This window comes from Phyllobates terribilis, unplaced genomic scaffold (assembly GCF_046119375.1).
Source record: "Phyllobates terribilis strain yellow unplaced genomic scaffold, ASM4611937v1 Scaffold_14__1_contigs__length_39327217, whole genome shotgun sequence".
In the NCBI taxonomy this organism is placed as follows: Eukaryota; Metazoa; Chordata; class Amphibia; order Anura; family Dendrobatidae; genus Phyllobates; species Phyllobates terribilis.
The window spans coordinates 22,381,027-22,402,187 of NW_027362774.1; the positions used below are offsets into that span (position 1 = coordinate 22,381,027).

General features: G+C 39.2%; 1 protein-coding gene and 1 long non-coding RNA gene across 2 annotated transcripts in view; one reads left to right on the forward strand and one right to left on the reverse strand.

Annotated features, from left to right (window-relative positions):
• The window catches only part of LOC141175826 (uncharacterized), an 80,507-nt gene extending 69,357 nt beyond the window's left edge, over positions 1–11,150 (forward strand). Inside the window, exons 2-3 of the long non-coding RNA XR_012253065.1 lie at positions 9,325–9,429; positions 9,883–11,150. This is a non-coding gene — a long non-coding RNA (uncharacterized lncRNA). The remainder of the gene's footprint in view (positions 1–9,324; positions 9,430–9,882) is intronic.
• The window catches only part of PEPD (peptidase D), a 289,969-nt gene that overhangs the window by 70,663 nt on the left and 198,145 nt on the right, over positions 1–21,161 (reverse strand). The window contains exons 10-11 of the mRNA XM_073659770.1: positions 14,950–15,018; positions 11,947–12,024 (exon numbers count right to left, since the gene is read on the reverse strand). Coding sequence (XP_073515871.1) covers positions 11,947–12,024; positions 14,950–15,018 — 147 coding nt within the window. The remainder of the gene's footprint in view (positions 1–11,946; positions 12,025–14,949; positions 15,019–21,161) is intronic.

The window sequence follows — 21,161 nt, forward strand, 5'->3', positions numbered from 1 at the left end:
ACTGCCTCCTATGTACAAGAATATAACTACTATAATACTGTCTCTATGTACAAGAATATAACTACTATAATACTGCCCCATATGTACAAGAATATAGCTACTATAATACTGCCCCTATGTACAAGAATATAGCTACTATAATACTGCTCCTATGTACAAGAATATAACTACTATAATACTGCCCCTATGTACAATAATATAACTACTATAATACTGCCCCCTATGTACAAGAATATAACTACTATAATACTGCTCCTATGTACAAGAATATAACTACTATAATACTGCTCCTATGTACAAGAATATAACTACTATAATACTGCTCCTATGTACAAGAATATAACTACTATAATACTGCCCCATATGTACAAGTATATAACTACTATAATACTGCCTCCTATGTACAAGAATATAACTACTATAATACTGTCTCTATGTACAAGAATATAACTACTATAATACTGCCCCATATGTACAAGAATATAACTACTATAATACTGTCTCTATGTACAAGAATATAACTACTATAATACTGCCCCATATGTACAAGAATATAACTACTATAATACTGCTCCTATGTACAAGACTATAACTACTATAATACTGCCTCCTATGTACAATATTATAACTACTATAATACTGCCCCTATGTACAAGAATATAACTACTATAATACTGCTCCTATGTACAAGAATATAACTACTATAATACTGCCCCATATGTACAAGTATATAACTACTATAATACTGCCTCCTATGTACAAGAATATAACTACTATAATACTGTCTCTAGGTACAAGAATATAACTACTATAATACTGCCCCCTATGTACAAGAATATAACTACTATAATACTGCCCCCTATGTACAAGAATATAACTACTATAATACTGCTCCTATGTACAAGAATATAACTACTATAATACTGCCCCCTATGTACAAGAATATAACTACTATAATACTGCTCCTATGTAAAAGAATATAACTACTATAATTCTGCCCCTATGTACAAGAATATAACTACTATAATACTGCCCCCTATGTACAAGAATATAACTACTATAATTCTGCCCCTATGTACAAGAATATAACTACTATAATACTGCCCCCTATGTACAAGAATATAACTACTATAATACTGCTCCTATGTACAAGAATATAACTACTATAATACTGCTCCCTATGTACAAGAATATAACTACTATAATACTTCTATGAACAAGAATACAACTACTATAATGCTGCTCCTATGTACAAGAATATAACTACTAGAATACTGCCCCATATATACAAGAATATAACTACTATAATACTGCCCCCTATGTACAAGAATATGCTATAATACTGCTCCCTATGTACAAGATTATAACTACTATAATACTGCCCCCTATGTACAAGAATATACTATAATACTGCTCCCTATGTACAAGAATATAACTGCTATAATACTGTCCCTATGTAAAAGAATATAACTACTATAATACTGCTTGTATGTACAAGAATTTAACTACTATAATACTGCCCCTATGTACAAGAATATAACTACTATAATACTGTCTTCTATGTACAATATTATAACTACTATAATACTGTTTGTATGTACAAGAATATAACTACTATAATACTGCCCCCTATGTACAAGAATATAACTACTATAATACTGCTCCTATGTACAAGAATATAACTACTATAATACTGCTCCTATGTACAATAATATAACTACTATAATACTGCCCCTATGTACAATAATATAACTACTATAATATTGCCCCTATGTACAATAATATAACTACTATAATACTGCCCCTATGTACAATAATATAACTACTATAATACTGCCCCTATGTACAATAATATAACTACTATAATACTGCCCCTATGTACAATAATATAACTACTATAATACTGCCCCTATGTACAATAATATAACTACTATAATACTCCCCCTATGTACAAGAATATAACTACTATAATACTCCCCCTATGTACAAGAATATAACTACTGTAATACTGCCCCTATGTACAATAATATAACTACTAGAATACTCCCCCCTATGTAGAAGAATATAACTACTATAATACTGCCCCCTATGTGCAAGAATATAACTACTATAATACTGCCCCATATGTACAAGAATATAACTACTATAATACTGCTCCTATGTACAAGAATATAACTACTATAATACTGCCTCTATGTACAAGAATATAACTACAATAATACTGCCCCATATGTACAAGAATATAACTACTATAATACTGCTCCTATGTACAAGAATATAACTACTATAATACTGTCTCCTATGTACAATATTATAACTACTATAATACTGCCCTATGTACAAGAATATAGCTACTATAATACTGCTCCTATGTACAAGAATATAACTACTATAATACTGCCCCTATGTACAATAATATAACTACTATAATACTGCTCTATGTACAAGAATATAACTACTATAATACTGCTCCTATGTACAAGAATATAACTACTATAATACTGCTCCTATGTACAAGAATATAACTACTATAATACTGCTCCTATGTACAAGAATATAACTACTATAATACTGCCCCATATGTACAAGTATATAACTACTATAATACTGCCTCCTATGTACAAGAATATAACTACTATAATACTGTCTCTATGTACAAGAATATAACTACTATAATACTGCCCCATATGTACAAGAATATAGCTACTATAATACTGCCCCTATGTACAAGAATATAGCTACTATAATACTGCTCCTATGTACAAGAATATAACTACTATAATACTGCCCCTATGTACAATAATATAACTACTATAATATTGCCCCCTATGTACAAGAATATAACTACTATAATACTGCTCCTATGTACAAGAATATAACTACTATAATACTGCTCCTATGTACAAGAATATAACTATTATAATACTGCTCCTATGTACAAGAATATAACTACTATAATACTGCCCCATATGTACAAGTATATAACTACTATAATACTGCCTCCTATGTACAAGAATATAACTACTATAATACTGTCTCTATGTACAAGAATATAACTACTATAATACTGCCCCATATGTACAAGAATATAACTACTATAATACTGCTCCTATGTACAAGACTATAACTACTATAATACTGCCTCCTATGTACAATATTATAACTACTATAATACTGCCCCTATGTACAAGAATATAACTACTATAATACTGCTCCTATGTACAAGAATATAACTACTACAATACTGCTCCTATGTACAAGAATATAACTACTATAATTCTGCCCCTAGGTACAAGAATATAACTACTATAATACTGCCCCCTATGTACAAGAATATAACTACTATAATACTGCCCCCTATGTACAAGAATATAACTACTATAATACTGCTCCTATGTACAAGAATATAACTACTATAATACTGCCCCCTATGTACAAGAATATAACTACTATAATACTGCTCCTATGTACAAGAATATAACTACTATAATTCTGCCCCTATGTACAAGAATATAACTACTATAATACTGCCCCCTATGTACAAGAATATAACTACTATAATTCTGCCCCTATGTACAAGAATATAACTACTATAATACTGCCCCCTATGTACAAGAATATAACTACTATAATACTGCTCCTATGTACAAGAATATAACTACTATAATACTGCTCCCTATGTACAAGAATATAACTACTATAATACTTCTATGACTACTAGAATACTGCCCCATATATACAAGAATATAACTACTATAATACTGCCCCCTATGTACAAGAATATGCTATAATACTGCTCCCTATGTACAAGATTATAACTACTATAATACTGCCCCCTATGTACAAGAATATACTATAATACTGCTCCCTATGTACAAGAATATAACTGCTATAATACTGCCCCTATGTAAAAGAATATAACTACTATAATACTGCTTGTATGTACAAGAATTTAACTACTATAATACTGCCCCCTATGTACAAGAATATAACTACTATAATACTGCCTTCTATGTACAATATTATAACTACTATAATACTGTTTGTATGTACAAGAATATAACTACTATAATACTGCCCCCTATGTACAAGAATATAACTACTATAATACTGCTCCTATGTACAAGAATATAACTACTATAATACTGCTCCTATGTACAATAATATAACTACTATAATACTGCCCCTATGTACAATAATATAACTACTATAATACTGCCCCTATGTACAATAATATAACTACTATAATACTGCCCCTATGTACAATAATATAACTACTATAATACTGCCCCTATGTACAATAATATAACTACTATAATACTGCCCCTATGTACAATAATATAACTACTATAATACTCCCCCTATGTACAAGAATATAACTACTATAATACTCCCCCTATGTACAAGAATATAACTACTGTAATACTGCCCCTATGTACAATAATATAACTACTAGAATACTCCCCCTATGTACAAGAATATAACTACTATAATACTGCCCCCTATGTACAAGAATATAACTACTATAATACTGCCCCATATGTACAAGAATATAACTACTATAATACTGCTCCTATGTAAAAGAATATAACTACTATAATACTGCCTCTATGTACAAGAATATAACTACAATAATACTGCCCCATATGTACAAGAATATAACTACTATAATACTGCTCCTATGTACAAGAATATAACTACTATAATACTGCCTCCTATGTACAATATTATAACTACTATAATACTGCCCCTATGTACAAGAATATAGCTACTATAATACTGCTCCTATGTACAAGAATATAACTACTATAATACTGCCCCTATGTACAATAATATAACTACTATAATACTGCTCCTATGTACAAGAATATAACTACTATAATACTGCTCCTATGTACAAGAATATAACTACTATAATACTGCTCCTATGTACAAGAATATAACTACTATAATACTGCCTCTATGTACAAGAATATAACTACAATAATACTGCCTCCTATGTACAATATTATAACTACTATAATACTGCTCCTATGTACAAGAATATAACTACTATAATACTGCCTCCTATGTACAATATTATAACTACTATAATACTGCCCCTATGTACAAGAATATAGCTACTATAATACTGCTCCTATGTACAAGAATATAACTACTATAATACTGCCCCTATGTACAATAATATAACTACTATAATACTGCCCCCTATGTACAAGAATATAACTACTATAATACTGCTCCTATGTACAAGAATATAACTACTATAATACTGCTCCTATGTACAAGAATATAACTACTATAATACTGCTCCTATGTACAAGAATATAACTACTATAATACTGCCCCATATGTACAAGTATATAACTACTATAATACTGCCTCCTATGTACAAGAATATAACTACTATAATACTGTCTCTATGTACAAGAATATAACTACTATAATACTGCCCCATATGTACAAGAATATAACTACTATAATACTGCTCCTATGTACAAGACTATAACTACTATAATACTGCCTCCTATGTACAAGAATATAACTACTATAATACTGCCCCTATGTACAAGAATATAACTACTATAATACTGCTCCTATGTACAAGAATATAACTACTATAATACTGCTCCTATGTACAAGAATATAACTACTATAATTCTGCCCCTAGGTACAAGAATATAACTACTATAATACTGCCCCCTATGTACAAGAATATAACTACTATAATACTGCCCCCTATGTACAAGAATATAACTACTATAATACTGCTCCTATGTACAAGAATATAACTACTATAATACTGCCCCCTATGTACAAGAATATAACTACTATAATACTGCTCCTATGTACAAGAATATAACTACTATAATTCTGCCCCTATGTACAAGAATATAACTACTATAATACTGCCCCCTATGTACAAGAATATAACTACTATAATTCTGCCCCTATGTACAAGAATATAACTACTATAATACTGCCCCCTATGTACAAGAATATAACTACTATAATACTGCTCCTATGTACAAGAATATAACTACTATAATACTGCTCCCTATGTACAAGAATATAACTACTATAATACTTCTATGAACAAGAATACAACTACTATAATGCTGCTCCTATGTACAAGAATATAACTACTAGAATACTGCCCCATATATACAAGAATATAACTACTATAATACTGCCCCCTATGTACAAGAATATGCTATAATACTGCTCCCTATGTACAAGATTATAACTACTATAATACTGCCCCCTATGTACAAGAATATACTATAATACTGCTCCCTATGTACAAGAATATAACTGCTATAATACTGCCCCCTATGTACAAGAATATAACTACTATAATTCTGCCCCTATGTACAAGAATATAACTACTATAATACTGCCCCCTATGTACAAGAATATAACTACTATAATACTGCTCCTATGTACAAGAATATAACTACTATAATACTGCTCCCTATGTACAAGAATATAACTACTATAATACTTCTATGAACAAGAATACAACTACTATAATGCTGCTCCTATGTACAAGAATATAACTACTAGAATACTGCCCCATATATACAAGAATATAACTAATATAATACTGCCCCCTATGTACAAGAATATGCTATAATACTGCTCCCTATGTACAAGATTATAACTACTATAATACTGCCCCCTATGTACAAGAATATACTATAATACTGCTCCCTATGTACAAGATTATAACTACTATAATACTGCCCCCTATGTACAAGAATATACTATAATACTGCTCCCTATGTAAAAGAATATAACTACTATAATACTGCTTGTATGTACAAGAATTTAACTACTATAATACTGCCCCCTATGTACAAGAATATAACTACTATAATACTGCCTTCTATGTACAATATTATAACTACTATAATACTGTTTGTATGTACAAGAATATAACTACTATAATACTGCCCCCTATGTACAAGAATATAACTACTATAATACTGCTCCTATGTACAAGAATATAACTACTATAATACTGCTCCTATGTACAATAATATAACTACTATAATACTGCCCCTATGTACAATAATATAACTACTATAATACTGCCCCTATGTACAATAATATAACTACTATAATACTGCCCCTATGTACAATAATATAACTACTATAATACTGCCCCTATGTACAATAATATAACTACTATAATACTGCCCCTATGTACAATAATATAACTACTATAATACTCCCCCTATGTACAAGAATATAACTACTATAATACTCCCCCTATGTACAAGAATATAACTACTGTAATACTGCCCCTATGTACAATAATATAACTACTATAATACTGCCCCTATGTACAATAATATAACTACTATAATACTGCCCCTATGTACAATAATATAACTACTAGAATACTCCCCCCTATGTACAAGAATATAACTACTATAATACTGCCCCCTATGTACAAGAATATAACTACTATAATACTGCCCCTATGTACAATAATATAACTACTATAATACTCCCCCCTATGTACAAGAATATAACTACTATAATACTCCCCCCTATGTACAAGAATATAACTACTATAATACAGCTCCTATGTACAAGAATATAACTACTATAATACTGCCCCTATGTACAATAATATAACTAATATAACTACTATAATACTGCCCCTATGTACAATAATATAACTACTATAATACTGCCCCTATGTACAAGAATATAACTACTATAATACTGCCCCTATGTACAAGAATATAACTACTATAATACTGCCCCCTATGTACAAGAATATAACTATTATAATACTGCTATGTACAAGAATATAACTACTATAATACTGCCCCTATGTACAAGAATATAACTACTATAATACTGCTCCCTATGTACAAGAATATAACTACTATAATACTGCTCCTATGTACAAGAATATAACTACTATAATACTGCCCCTATGTACAAGAATATAACTACTATAATACTTCCCCCTTTGTACAAGAATTTAAGAACTATGGTGCTGTTACATCAAACACATCTCTCCTATCACCGCGCTGTCAGCTCTGCTGCAGAGCTGTGTCTCATTTCAACTAACACTTTTTCAGATTCCACCTTGCAGGCAGTCAGTGTGAGGGGAGGGGCAGTACAGCAGAGCTGACAACACTGAGAGGAGAGCTGCAGCTGTGTTTGTAAAAACACAGAGCTCAGCTCTGCTATACTGTGTTAGCTATGCCCGCATTGACCTCTGCAGTGAGATCAGTCATTACGTCTCACAATGTTCATTTAAAATTAGCTTTGGAGGCAGATTTTCAGGAAGATCTATCTCCAGACCATAGATCTGAACAGCTCATTAATAAACTAAGAAAAATGTCATCAGATCGCAGATATGAAGGTATCATTTTATTCAGCTTTCTATGGTCTGCGTGCCCATATAGACAGCTTAGGAGAGCTGGTCCTCCTGACACATTCCCTTTAATGAATCGAGGTCTTATCAGTTTCTACCTCTTAGGTTTTGTCTCAGCTCCAGTCCCTGCTCTATAGGGGATTACGTAAATATGAAATATTCCATTTCCTCATCATAACCATCAGATGGACATCACAGGGACATAACTGACATAAGGAGGGATCCGGATCCATCAGGGGGATACGGAGCTGGCCTGGGAATCATCGAGTCATTCAGCAGAGAAAAATAGAAGAGGAGATATTCTGTCACAGAACTGTGTCTATATTAATACAGCAGAGTCCTGGGGCGCGTGGCTGCACAGACACGTTCCCTCCAGGGACGACAGCACCACAGGTACAATGCAATGTACTGCAGAGCGAGGGACTGCTGGCGTAACTCAAGGAGCGGAAACTAAAGGAAAATCTAAATTCTTACCAGGAGCACTGTCACTGTACAATTTGGGGAAGACGATGGCAGGAGAAATGTCTGCAGGGGTGTACATAAAAGGAAGCTCCAGCACATATAGCGCTGGCAGAATGCTGAAAAAAAAACGATGAACTATGAGAAGCAGGACAAATTTAGACAGGTATGTGCACCAAAAGCAGTTTTTCCTTTGTTTGGGGAGGGAGAATGCTTTACTACAGGTAAGTATTAAGGCCTCCTGAATCCTGATACATATGGGATTGTCTAGACTGGATGCTGCTGTGAGAAGTGTTAGGTTTGTACAGGTCTCCATCTTTAGGATGGAAACATGCTCCTTTAAACTGACCGCAAGCAGAGGTACTGATATGTTAAGAGTTCAATTGCAGAAAGTATTAGAAAGTTGCCTAACTTTATGAAACTTTGTCAAAACTTTTTTTTACTATTTTACCCTGTCTCCCTAGTGTTCCTGCATATTTAGATCTGCCTGGTGGGTTTCTTCTGTAGGACCCCGACGATTCTCAGAATGGCCTCCTGCCCGGAGTGGAGCAGTGGCCGCATATACGATGGTAAAGTCCAAGTGTAAAGTGAATTCATAGAAAATCCCTTTACATATTTGTAAAGCAAACCCCCCCATCCAGTGATTACGTGTCTGAAGGCGATAATTACAGTCAGATGGTTGTAGGATTGTGCGCCGGTCTCTCCATTCATAACGACGGGGGCACAACGTGGAGAAGAGGAAACGTCTCGGGGTGGAGGATATTTGCTGAGATCTTGCAGTAGAGGGCTCTCAATTACTGTGGAAAATGACGAAGGACTGATAACAAGGCGTCTTCAGACAGCAGCACAAACAAAGGAGCGCGCCGAAATCTGAGCGTAATAAGGCGGCTCTGTAATTAGACAAGTGCTGACAGCTGCCTATAGACAGCATAGACAATGGCGGGACGGGGGATTCACGGTCGGACACTTAACTGCTCTCCGTTTCCTCACTGATCACATCTCTGCTCTTCTCCTTCTTACAGACACCTGCGGAGATATCTACTTACTGACCAGCAAAGCTCAGAAGAACAGACGAAACTTTACTCCTCTAATTACAGGACTGAATGACTGCAGACAGCGCGGAGATTGTGTGATACCAGCAGAAAGCCCAGAGACGGAGAGACTAAGTGGGAAACCAATGTAGACGATCTCCTGAGTGGTTTCCTGCCTTGCTCCCAAATCTGCTCCGAACTGCAGCAATATCAGCAGCGGATTTATCACTACATGAATGGGTGCCACCAATTTGTCACAACTCCGCTTCCTCCAATCGTCAGGATAATTACGCAATTGATGGACGAGGCCGTGGCTACTTCCACTACTAGGCCGGTTATTGGGGAACTCACAGTGAGCGTATGGTATATACACATTTGATTCCAACACATGGAACATATATAGACCTCTATGCGGTCACAGCCAACTCCTCAACAACAAAAAGAACTACTAGCTGCAGCCACCCATCGTTTTTAGAGGCCGATTGGAAACCGGTTACAGGTAGCGTATGGCTTCAGGGGTGCGGTTTACAGAGATATTACATTTTATATTTAATCCAGAAAGGTAGGCAGTGTTTATAAAAAAATATAAAAGATGATACAAAATGGGAACAAAGCAATACGGTATATACAATTACATGTCATAAAAAGAAAGAACAAAAGAAAATGACTAAACCTGATGTTGAAGGAATGGCTCTTATCTTTATGGAGGGAAGTGCTCAGATTAGGAAAATGGACCATGCTCACAGAGAACTGTGTCTTCCCGAATGAACAATGACAGATGCCCAAACTCTGATTTTTATTAGATCAAATGTGACAAAGTCACTGGCAAAGTTTTGGAGGGGAGATATGTAGCACTGAGAAGAAAAGTTGCAGTAATTATACATAGCAAAAAGGTTCCAGCACACGAGCGGGTTAATCAGCCATCTTAGTGCTAGGGTGATTAAACATCTGTAGAAAGGGAGGAACTCAGAGGATAAAATCACAGCCTTTCAGAGCATTTGGTGTGGGGAGGGCCTGGAGGCGCAAGCTCTGGAGCTGTGGTGTGCATGTCAAGGAAAGCTAAACTTAAAGCGGGCGGTTACCCGTAGCAACAAGGACTCTGCCATATGACAGTATTTTTTGTTTTCCTGTTAGGCCAGGAAGGCCGTGTTTGTGTTGCTAATAATGCTATGGCTTATGCAGTGCTCTTAATAAACCGCAGAAGATTTAAAGAGACAGTGTTCCTGTGTACAACCAAGTGACCCGATCTACCACACAAGGTTACGTCCACATACTTCCCTTGGTGAGCTCATATGGGGGCTGGTTGTGAGATGTGCTAGTTCGTTCAGAATTTTAGAGGATCCCTAACTTAGAGGATATCTTCACCCCTAGAGTTCCTCGGTGGTAGATATTGTCGTCATGTTTCTTACCGCAATTATACCTGTCTATAGAGATGAAACATGGCATGTATAGCATCATCCATCGGACAAATATTAAGTCAGAGGGCTTAGAATGGCCTTACAGTGATGTGAATGAATGCGTTATACAAGTCCCATCACTACAACGCCGAAAATACATCTCCCATAAATATCGGATTGATGCAAACCCCAATATTCATCACTGACAACTGGTTCCAAAATGTCTCAGGACAGTGCTTTGATCAGAGGAAGCTCTATCCATTGAACTTGTACTTCCCCGCCTCTGCATACATGGATCCCAGTCTTAGTGTTTTCTTTTAGACCAGATCTTGCTGTCATTACCTGGTTAATCCAGGAGGTCCATACTTCAATGGGGGTTTAATTGTAAGCTCCCTCAAACTTCCCCAGTTATAATTAGTTTTTCTCTTCCCCTGCTATAATTAATCCCATATGTTCAACGTAGAATCCTACTTCAATGGAGGTGGAAATGTTAGCTATTTCTGTATTCCCCAGCTATAATTAATCCCATATGTTCAATGTGAGGGTGATATGTCTCCTCTTCGGAGAGATCTTATAGATTTTAATTTTACTCTATGACTAAACTACAAAACGACCGGCATAATAGTAATATACAAATACGAACATATTCACAACTCACCACATGTCACCATCCTCGAGGGTCTTATCATTGGGGGCTCCAGCATGTCCATAATGAAGGACGGAGGAGTTATCACCACTGTAGGGAGGAAACACAAGGAAGAGATAATAAGCAAGAACTACTAGGATCAGCAAAATAATAAAAAAAAAAAAAAAAAAGTACACGCCTGTTCCTCCATCCCTGACCAATGGGGGCACTGTTACATTACAAACTATGGAAGGATTGTCACAGGTCAACAAGTCAATGCAAAAAGTATCATATTATAAAAGTATATACAAAAAAGGGTAAATAGATTAGTTACAGTTTACACAATATTTAACACTTGCGAAAAAAGCCACAAAACTTGACCTTCAATTTTACAGTGTTAACCCTTCGAGCGCTAGGAAGCAGCGTGCATTAGTATTAACTCCCTGGCTGCCGGAGAGCAGTGTGTTTTCGGGCGTTCAGACATGCTCCAGGGGTTTACATGTGCAAAGATAACCGGTCCCTGCGAGAGGCAGAGCCATCTATAGATACCAGACGGGTATGAATACGGCTTTACTGCTCTCTGCTCAACAGAAAGGATTCCCTTCCCTTTGTTTTTAATCTATGGAGTGCAAAAAAAAAGAAAAGAAATGAAAAAGAGATCAGTCCTGTCTCAGCGGTTACATGTCTGCGTCTATAACCTTTAAAGAGACAAGATAAAGGAGCCGTCACCGCTTTACAGCAGAGGGCTGGGAGCCTCGGATAGATGCAGAGCAATACAGGCCAGCACCGCAGGGCATCGCTCTCGTCCCTGTGTATATATTTACACCTGTAATGATAGCGGGGTATTACAATGTGCACACGCACCGCAGAGCAGCGTACAGGAGGCGGCCGCTGGGGTGAAGGGTCAGAGACACAATTACTAGATTATAATAATGGGAGGATGAGGACACCGCCGCCGCAGCTAAATATATTCTCTTTAGTGTATAAATACTGTATATACAATGTAGCAGAGCTGAGATTGTCACTTGTCCCATGTAACAGAGATTTCTCATTACAACAAAAAAAATAAAACCCCAATCTCAATCAGTGCTGAACAGTTCATGCAGCTTGTACTGAGCAGTGTGAGATCTCTGCAGACGCAAAGAGGAGGGGCGCTGAGGAGCTCTCTATCAGGCTAGGCAGGCAGACATTAGGCAGCAGCAGGGAGGTGGGACACTGAGGAGCTGTCATTCAGGTTAGGCAGACAGACATTAGGCAGCAGCAGGGAGGAGGGACACCGAGGAGCTGTCAATCAGGCTAGGCAGGCAGACATTAGGCAGCAGCAGAGAGGAGGGACACTGAGGAGCTGTCAATCAGGCTAGGCAGGCAGACATTAGGCATCAGCAGAGAGGAGGGACACTGAGGAGCTGTCAATCAGGCTAGGCAGGCAGACATTAGGCATCAGCAGAGAGGAGGGACACTGAGGAGCTGTCAATCAGGCTAGCCAGGCAGACATTAGGCAGCAGCAGGGAGGAGGGACACTGAGGAGCTGTCATTCAGGTTAGGCAGGCAGGCAGACATTAGACAACAGCAGGGAGGAGGGATACTAAGGAGCTCTCTATCAGGCTAGGCAGGCAGACATTAGGCAGCAGCAGGGAGGAGGGACACTGAGGAACTGTCATTCAGGTTAGGCAGACAGACATTAGACAGGGAGGAGAGACACTGAGGAGCTGTCAAGCCTATTCAGGCAGACAGACAGCAGCAGGGAGGAGGGATACTAAGGAGCTGTCAATGAGGCTAGGCTGGCAGACATTAGGCAGCAGCAGGGAGGAGGGACACTGAGAGGCTGCCTATTGGGCTAGGTAGACAGATATTAAGCAGCGGCAGATAAGAGGGACACTGAGGAGCTGTCAATCAAGTTTGTTGGGTTGAGAATGAGTTATAGAGGTTTTCCTGTTTTAACGCTTTATCATCCTTAGTCTAGCAGAGGGTTAAAACAATAAACTCAGATGGCACTTGCTTTTCCCTGCTGCTTATTGCTGCTTTCCATCATGGCTCTGGTCTTTGCTGACAGGCTGCAGCGGTGCCATGCACAGCACCGGTGAAATAACAGTCTGTCATCAGAGACCAAAGCTGTGGCGGAGGTCCGCTTCAGCGGTGGGGAATGGAGAGTAACATTTTGGTTTATTGTTTTAACCCTCTGCTAGCCTATGGATGATAAAAAGCTAAAACTGGGGAAAACCCCTTTAAACTATCCAAGGGTTACACAGACGTTTTGCCATGGATTTTTAAAATGAGTAAGTACACCAGCCTCATCCATTTAGTAATATATCCAGCCTATATTGTAAAGCTGGTGACCAATCCCTTTAAGAGTCAAGGTGTGGTTAAAGATAAGGGGGAAAAAAAGTACAAGTAAAAGTCAGCAAGTTAAACCAACACTTGGCTATTGAGGTCTGTAATAATTCTGGATTCACGGCTGCAGCGCTGAGAAAAGCTGGTTTTTAATCATAGGTAAAAATGAGTGATGTCTGCAATAAATCAGATTGTCTTTGTACTTTCACCTCTTAGAATCAAGTCTAATTTGTTTATCCCCTGGAAATGTCAGCGACGTCAATCTTGCAGTCAATGTACACAGCTCCTGCCCGGAGCCATGTGCGTATTCGCCGCGCGCTCCTGTGGGTGAGGCTCCTCCGTGCGCTTTGTGACTCGACGTTCGCAAATTAATCTCTCCCCAACCGGCGGTGGCACGGCTGATTTATTGAGCATCGTCCGGGCGCTGCTGGATAATCAAGAGACGTTACCGATCGGCATGGCCGGCTAATACCGCTGGAAAATGCCAGAGCCGTACCCGCTCACATGGCCAGAAGAACTGTGACCAAGCCAGTCTTAACAGGTCGTCTTTTATAATTATATAAGTATTAATTTTATAATGGGTTCAATGCAAAAAATAAAAAGCACCAAACCGTGCATTTGCCGCAATCTGGTGTGTGATATGACCGGATACAACCCAGCGTCTATATAATGCAGTATACCTGGTGTACCCCCCCCCATACATACCTGCCACATATACAGGTGTACGATGTGTGCCTCATTCCTCCACGTGCGTAGCAATAGTTTAGGAACACGCTGCAAGAGAAAGAAACCTATGATGAGAGGCGAATATAATATATACATCAAAGTATACAGGATTAATGGTGCCCATGACCCGGCCGGAGACATGGCGCCACCTCGCCGAACACTGGTGGTCAGACAATGGCTGAAAATGGGAACCCCACCGTCCACCTGTCTATGCCCCCCATATGCAGTAAAAGGGCACGTGACTCCGGGATGTCCTTCTTTAGTCCTATAACACTATAATCCGCTAATTTATCGGGAAGAAGTAAAGCGGCTGTCAGTCTCTCCCTGACGGGGGCGCTGTTTAGTCTTCACAGATAACGAGCTTTACTCTGATCCATTGTGTCATAGGTTTTCCTGCGAGCGATAGTAAATATGTGCGGAGAGTAATTAGTGTGAGATTACAGAGCGCTCTGCGGACGCCGGCTCCGAGCTGCGCACATTCATTCTTCACTGTTAATTTTGCTAAAATAAATAGCCGTGGCGAGTCCGTGTTTTGGCTGCTAATCAAAGCGGGCCAGAAGATTTCATGGAGACGATCCCGGAGGAGACGGTGGTATTGTCTTATCTGAGCACCAACCAGTAGGATTAAAATGGAGAATTTCACAGCGTTTGCTGCTCCGAGTAACAGCAGAAAGTGCAGAGCGTCGGCCGGAACTCCACCTATTCTACAGCTAGGAGCGCAGCTCTGGAGATGTAATGGGGCAGAGATGGGGCCTGGTGGTTAGAAACCCCTCAGTAACAAAAGAGGAGAGCAGCCCCCATACTGAGGAGTAACAGCAGGTGCAAAGTAAGACACCATGGCAATAGAAGAACGGACCGAGAGCCCAGGAAGGAGGAGGGTTCATGAAACAAGTCTGCAAATATCCAGACCCCAAAAAGGAGAAGGCGAAAGCCAGAATCTTACAGAAAAGGTGAAAACTATTGTGCATTGTAATCTAAAGAGATCCAAAAATGTGTACTGATAAATGTCTTCCTATATACAGTAGATAACACAGGATCCACAATTCACAATAGGTGATGTCACAGCTCACCTCCTCCCCCTCCTGTACAATGACTGATAAATGTCTTCCTATATACAGCAGATAACACAGGACCCACCAATCACAATAGGTGATAGCACAGCTCACCTCCTCCTCCTCCTGTACAATGACTGATAACACCTCTATATACAGTAGATAACACACAATCCACCACTCACAATAGGTGATATCACAGCTCACCTCCTCCTCCTGTACAATGACTGATAACACCTCTATATACAGCAGATAACACAGGATCCACCATTCACAATAGGTGATGTCGCAGCTCACCTCCTCCTCCTCCTGTACAATGACTGATAACACCTCTATATACAGTAGATAACACAGGATCCACCATTCACAATAGGTGATATCACAGCTCACCTCCTCCTCCTGTACAATGACTGATAACACCTCTATATACAGTAGATAACACAGGATCCACCATTCACAATAGGTGATATCACAGCTCACCTCCTCCTGTACAATGACTGATAACACCTCTATATACAGTAGATAACACAGGATCCACCATTTACAATAGGTGATGTCACAGCTCACCTCCTCCCTCTCCTGCACAATGACTAATAACATCTCTATATACAGTAGATAACACAGGATCCACCATTCACAATAGGTGATGTCACAGCTCACCTCCTCCTCCTGTACAATGACTGATAACACCTCTATATACAGTAGATAACACAGGATCCACCGTTCACAATAGGTGATGTCACAGCTCACCTCCTCCCCCTCCTGTACAATGACTAATAACATCTCTATATACAGTAGATAACACAGGATCCACCATTCACAATAGGTGATGTCACAGCTCACCTCCTCCTCCTCCTGTACAATGACTGATAACACCTCTATATACAGTAGATAACACAGGATCCACCATTCACAATAGGCGATGTCACAGCTCACCTCCTCCTCCTCCTGTACAATGACTAATAACATCTCTATATACAGTAGATAACACAGGATCCACCATTCACAATAGGTGATGTCACAGCTCACCTCCTCCTCCTTCTGTACAATGACTGATAACATCTCTATATACAGTAGATAACACAAGATCCACCATTCACAATAGGTGATGTCACAGCTCACCTCCTCCTCCTGTATAATGACTGATAACACCTCTATATACAGCAGGTAACACAGGATCCACCATTCACAATAGGTGATGTCACAGCTCACCTCCTCTTCCTGTACAATGACTGATAACACCTCTATATACAGTAGATAACACAGGACCAAGCATTCACAATAGATGATGTCACAGCTCACCTCCTCCTCCTCCTGTACAATGACTGATAACACCTCTATATACAGTAGATAACACAGGATCCACCATTCACAATAGGCGATGTCACAGCTCACCTCCTCCTCCTCCTGTACAATGACTAATAACATGTCTATATACAGTAGATAACACAGGATCCACCATTCACAATAGGTGATGTCACAGCTCACCTCCTCCTCCTGTATAATGACTGATAACACCTCTATATACAGCAGGTAACACAGGATCCACCATTCACAATAGGTGGTATCACAGCTCACCTCCTCTTCCTGTACAATGACTGATAACACCTCTATATACAGTAGATAACTGTTAGAACCTTGCTCTTGGGTTTTTTCCTTTGCTGGTCACATGACCTTGTTGGCCTATTTAATCCTGCTCCGCCCTTCTGGCTTTGCTGGACTTCATTGTATAACAACTTTCTAGCTAGCCTGTGCTCTGTTTCTAACTCTGTTAGTTTGCTTGGTCTACGGACCTCTATGTTCTATATATTTTGTTTGTTCGTCTGTCTGCTACTATTTCTGTTAGGAGGTGTCCCATTTTCCTCCCAGTCCTTAGTACTTGTAGGGATTCCTTCCCCACATCTATAGGTCTCCGTACAGACTAGCTTAGGACTTTAGCAGGTCTGATCGCAGGATCAGGTTCCCTGTTACATCGTAGGGATTCAGCTGAGTTCTATCGTAGGGACAGATCTCCCCTCTTTCCTTAGCTCGGGTAGCAGAACATAACAGTAAGTCCAGCCTGCAAATTCTCTAAGGAAAGATTTTTCTGTTCCATCATGGTGTCGGTTCAGGATTTGGCTCATCGCCTGCAGGGACTCTCTCTGGAGGTGGCCGAGCTCCGTCAGCACGTGAGTAACTGTCCTGGAGCACATTTCTTGGAGCCTAAGGTATGTTTGCCGGATTTATTTTTTGGTGAACACCGAGAATTTTTTTCATTTAAAAATTCTTGCTTATTGTATTTTCGTTTGAGACCCAAGTCCTCTGGGGATGAATCCCAGCGCATAGGGTTCATAATGTCACTTTTGCGCAAAGAGCCTCAGGAGTGGGCCTTTTCTTTGCAACCTATTGATACATGCTTCAGATCAGTGGATAGTTTTTTTTCTGCTTTGGGACTATTATATGATGATCCTGACCGTGTCTCATCAGCTGAGACTGAGTTGAGACGTTTGAAACAGGGATCAGGTAATGTGGAAAAATATTGTACTCATTTCCGTCGTTGGTCTACTCAAACAGGGTGGAACGATTCTGCTCTGAAAAGTCTATTTCTTGCTGGGCTCAATGAAAGGGTTAAAGACCTGCTAATTGCTTATCCTACACCTGAAGATTTGCAACAGGCTATGCAATTAGCTATACGGGTGGATAGGAGACTGCGTGCAAGGGTTAATGAGAGCAAATCCTCTGCTATGTCAGTTTCTGGTTATGAGAATGTGTGTACTAACAGTGGTGAATCGATGGAGATTGGAGCGATGGCACCTCGCTCTCAAGAAAAAGATCGCAGATTTTCTGAAGGCTTGTGTTTCTATTGCGGAAAATCTGGTCATTTGATTAAAGGCTGTGAGCTTCGTATGAAGAAAGAAAAAAAAAATGGTCAGTCATGCCCGTATTGCCTGTTTAAATTCCAAGGGTGTATTTTTAGCTGCTTCCACGATTGCTCAGGAAAAATTAATGGAATTTCGGGTGTTTGTTGATTGCGGGTCTACTCTGAATGTAATTGATGGGGGATTCTTGGAAAGACTCAATTTAAAACCCGAACCTTTATCATCCCCCATTGCTGTGGTTTCTGTGGATGGCTCCCCTTTGAAGAATATTACTCTCAAGGTCTGTGAATTTCCTCTCACTATTAATGGTGTTCACCATGAGAAATTGGATTTGGTAGTTTTGAATAACTTGCCTTCTCCAGTAATATTGGGATTGCCCTGGTTAAAATTTCACAATCCTGTACTGGATTGGTCTACCAGTGAAATTAAATCCTGGAGCCATAAATGTTATGACAAGTGTTGTAACGGGCGTATTGCAGCTTTGGATAGGGGAGAATTGCCTGTTCCTATTCAGGATTTTTGGCGAGTTTTTTCTGAGAAGGAATCGCAGGTTTTGCCTCCCCATAGAGACTATGATTGTTCTATTGAATTTGTCCCTGGAGCGACTCTTCCTAAAAGTCGTTTATTTAACCTTACTATTCCTGAGAGGAAGGCTTTGGAGGAATACATACAGACAAGTTTGGCCGCCGGTCACATTAGGCCCTCTAAGTCTCCTGTGGCGGTTGGATTTTTTTTTCTTAAAAAAAAGGACGGCGGTTTACGTCCTTGTCTGGATTTTCGTGAGATTAACAAAATTACTGTACGCAATCCTTACCCACTGCCATTGATTCCTGATCTGTTTAACCAGTTAATGGGGGCCAAGTGGTTCTCTAAAATTGACCTTAAGGGGGCATACAATCTGTTGCGCATGAAGGAGGGTGACGAATGGAAGACTGCTTTTAACACTCCTGTGGGTCATTTTGAGAATCTGGTTATGCCTTTTGGTCTTACTAATGCTCCTGCATTTTTTCAGAATCTTATTAATGACATCCTTAGACCTTTGATCGGCAAAAATGTGGTTGTGTATTTGGATGACATTTTGATTTATTTGCCGGATCTGGAGTCTCATTGGCGGAGCGTACGTGAGGTATTACAGTTATTAATGGACAATTCGCTTTTTGCTAAGCTGGAGAAATGTGAGTTCGCTGTACAGAGAATTAGTTTTTTGGGCTACATTATCTCCAGCGAAGGTTTTGAGATGGATCCGGTTAAGGTTCAGGCTGTGCAGGAATGGCCTAGACCTATTGGTTTGAAATCGATACAGAGGTTTTTAGGTTTCGCCAATTATTACAGAAAATTCATAAAAATTTTTTCTAGTATTGTCAAACCTCTGACCGATCTCACCAGGAAAGGTGCTGATGCGGTTCAGTGGTCTTCTGAGGCCATTGAAGCTTTTGTGTATCTCAAGGAGAGGTTCACCTCTGCTCCCATCCTTATGCAGCCTGATGTTACTAGGCCGTTTTTGGTTGAGGTTGATGCTTCCTCTGTGGGGGTTGGCGCAGTATTGTCTCAGGATAACGGGGATGGATTACATCCCTGTGCCTTTTTTTCAAAAAATTTTTCGGAGACTGAACTGAATTACGATATTGGTAATCGGGAATTATTGGCTATTAAACTCGCATTTGAACACTGGCGCCACTTCTTGGAAGGTGCGGAGTTTCCCGTTCAGGTTCTTACGGATCATAAAAATCTGATATATCTTGATGCTGCCAAGCGCCTGAATGCCCGTCAGGCTAGGTGGGCACTGTTTTTCTCGCGGTTTAATTTCTCCGTTACTTACATCCCTGGTACTAAGAATGTTAAGGCGGATGCCTTGTCTCGCAGTTTTTGTCCCATAGTCGGTGCTGAGAAAGAGGAGAACATCTTACAAGAAGGGGTTGTGATAGCTGCTTTGGACTCCGTTTTGGAAGATGAGATTCTTAAAGCACAGGAGAATGCCCCATCTAACACTCCTCATGGGAGGTTGTTTGTGCCTGGGACCTTTAGGAGAGATTTGTTTGTTGAGTGTCACGAATCTCGGTTGGCAGGTCATCCCGGAATCTCTGAGACCAAGAGACTGGTGGGTCGCAGTTTTTGGTGGCCTGGATGGCAGAAGGAAGTCATTAAGTGGGTGCGTCAATGTACTATATGTGCTAGATCTAAGTCCTCTCATACTCCTGCTGCGGGGTTGCTTTGTCCTTTGGAGGTTCCCAGTGCTCCTTGGACACATTTGGCTATGGACTTTATAACTGACCTTCCCCCC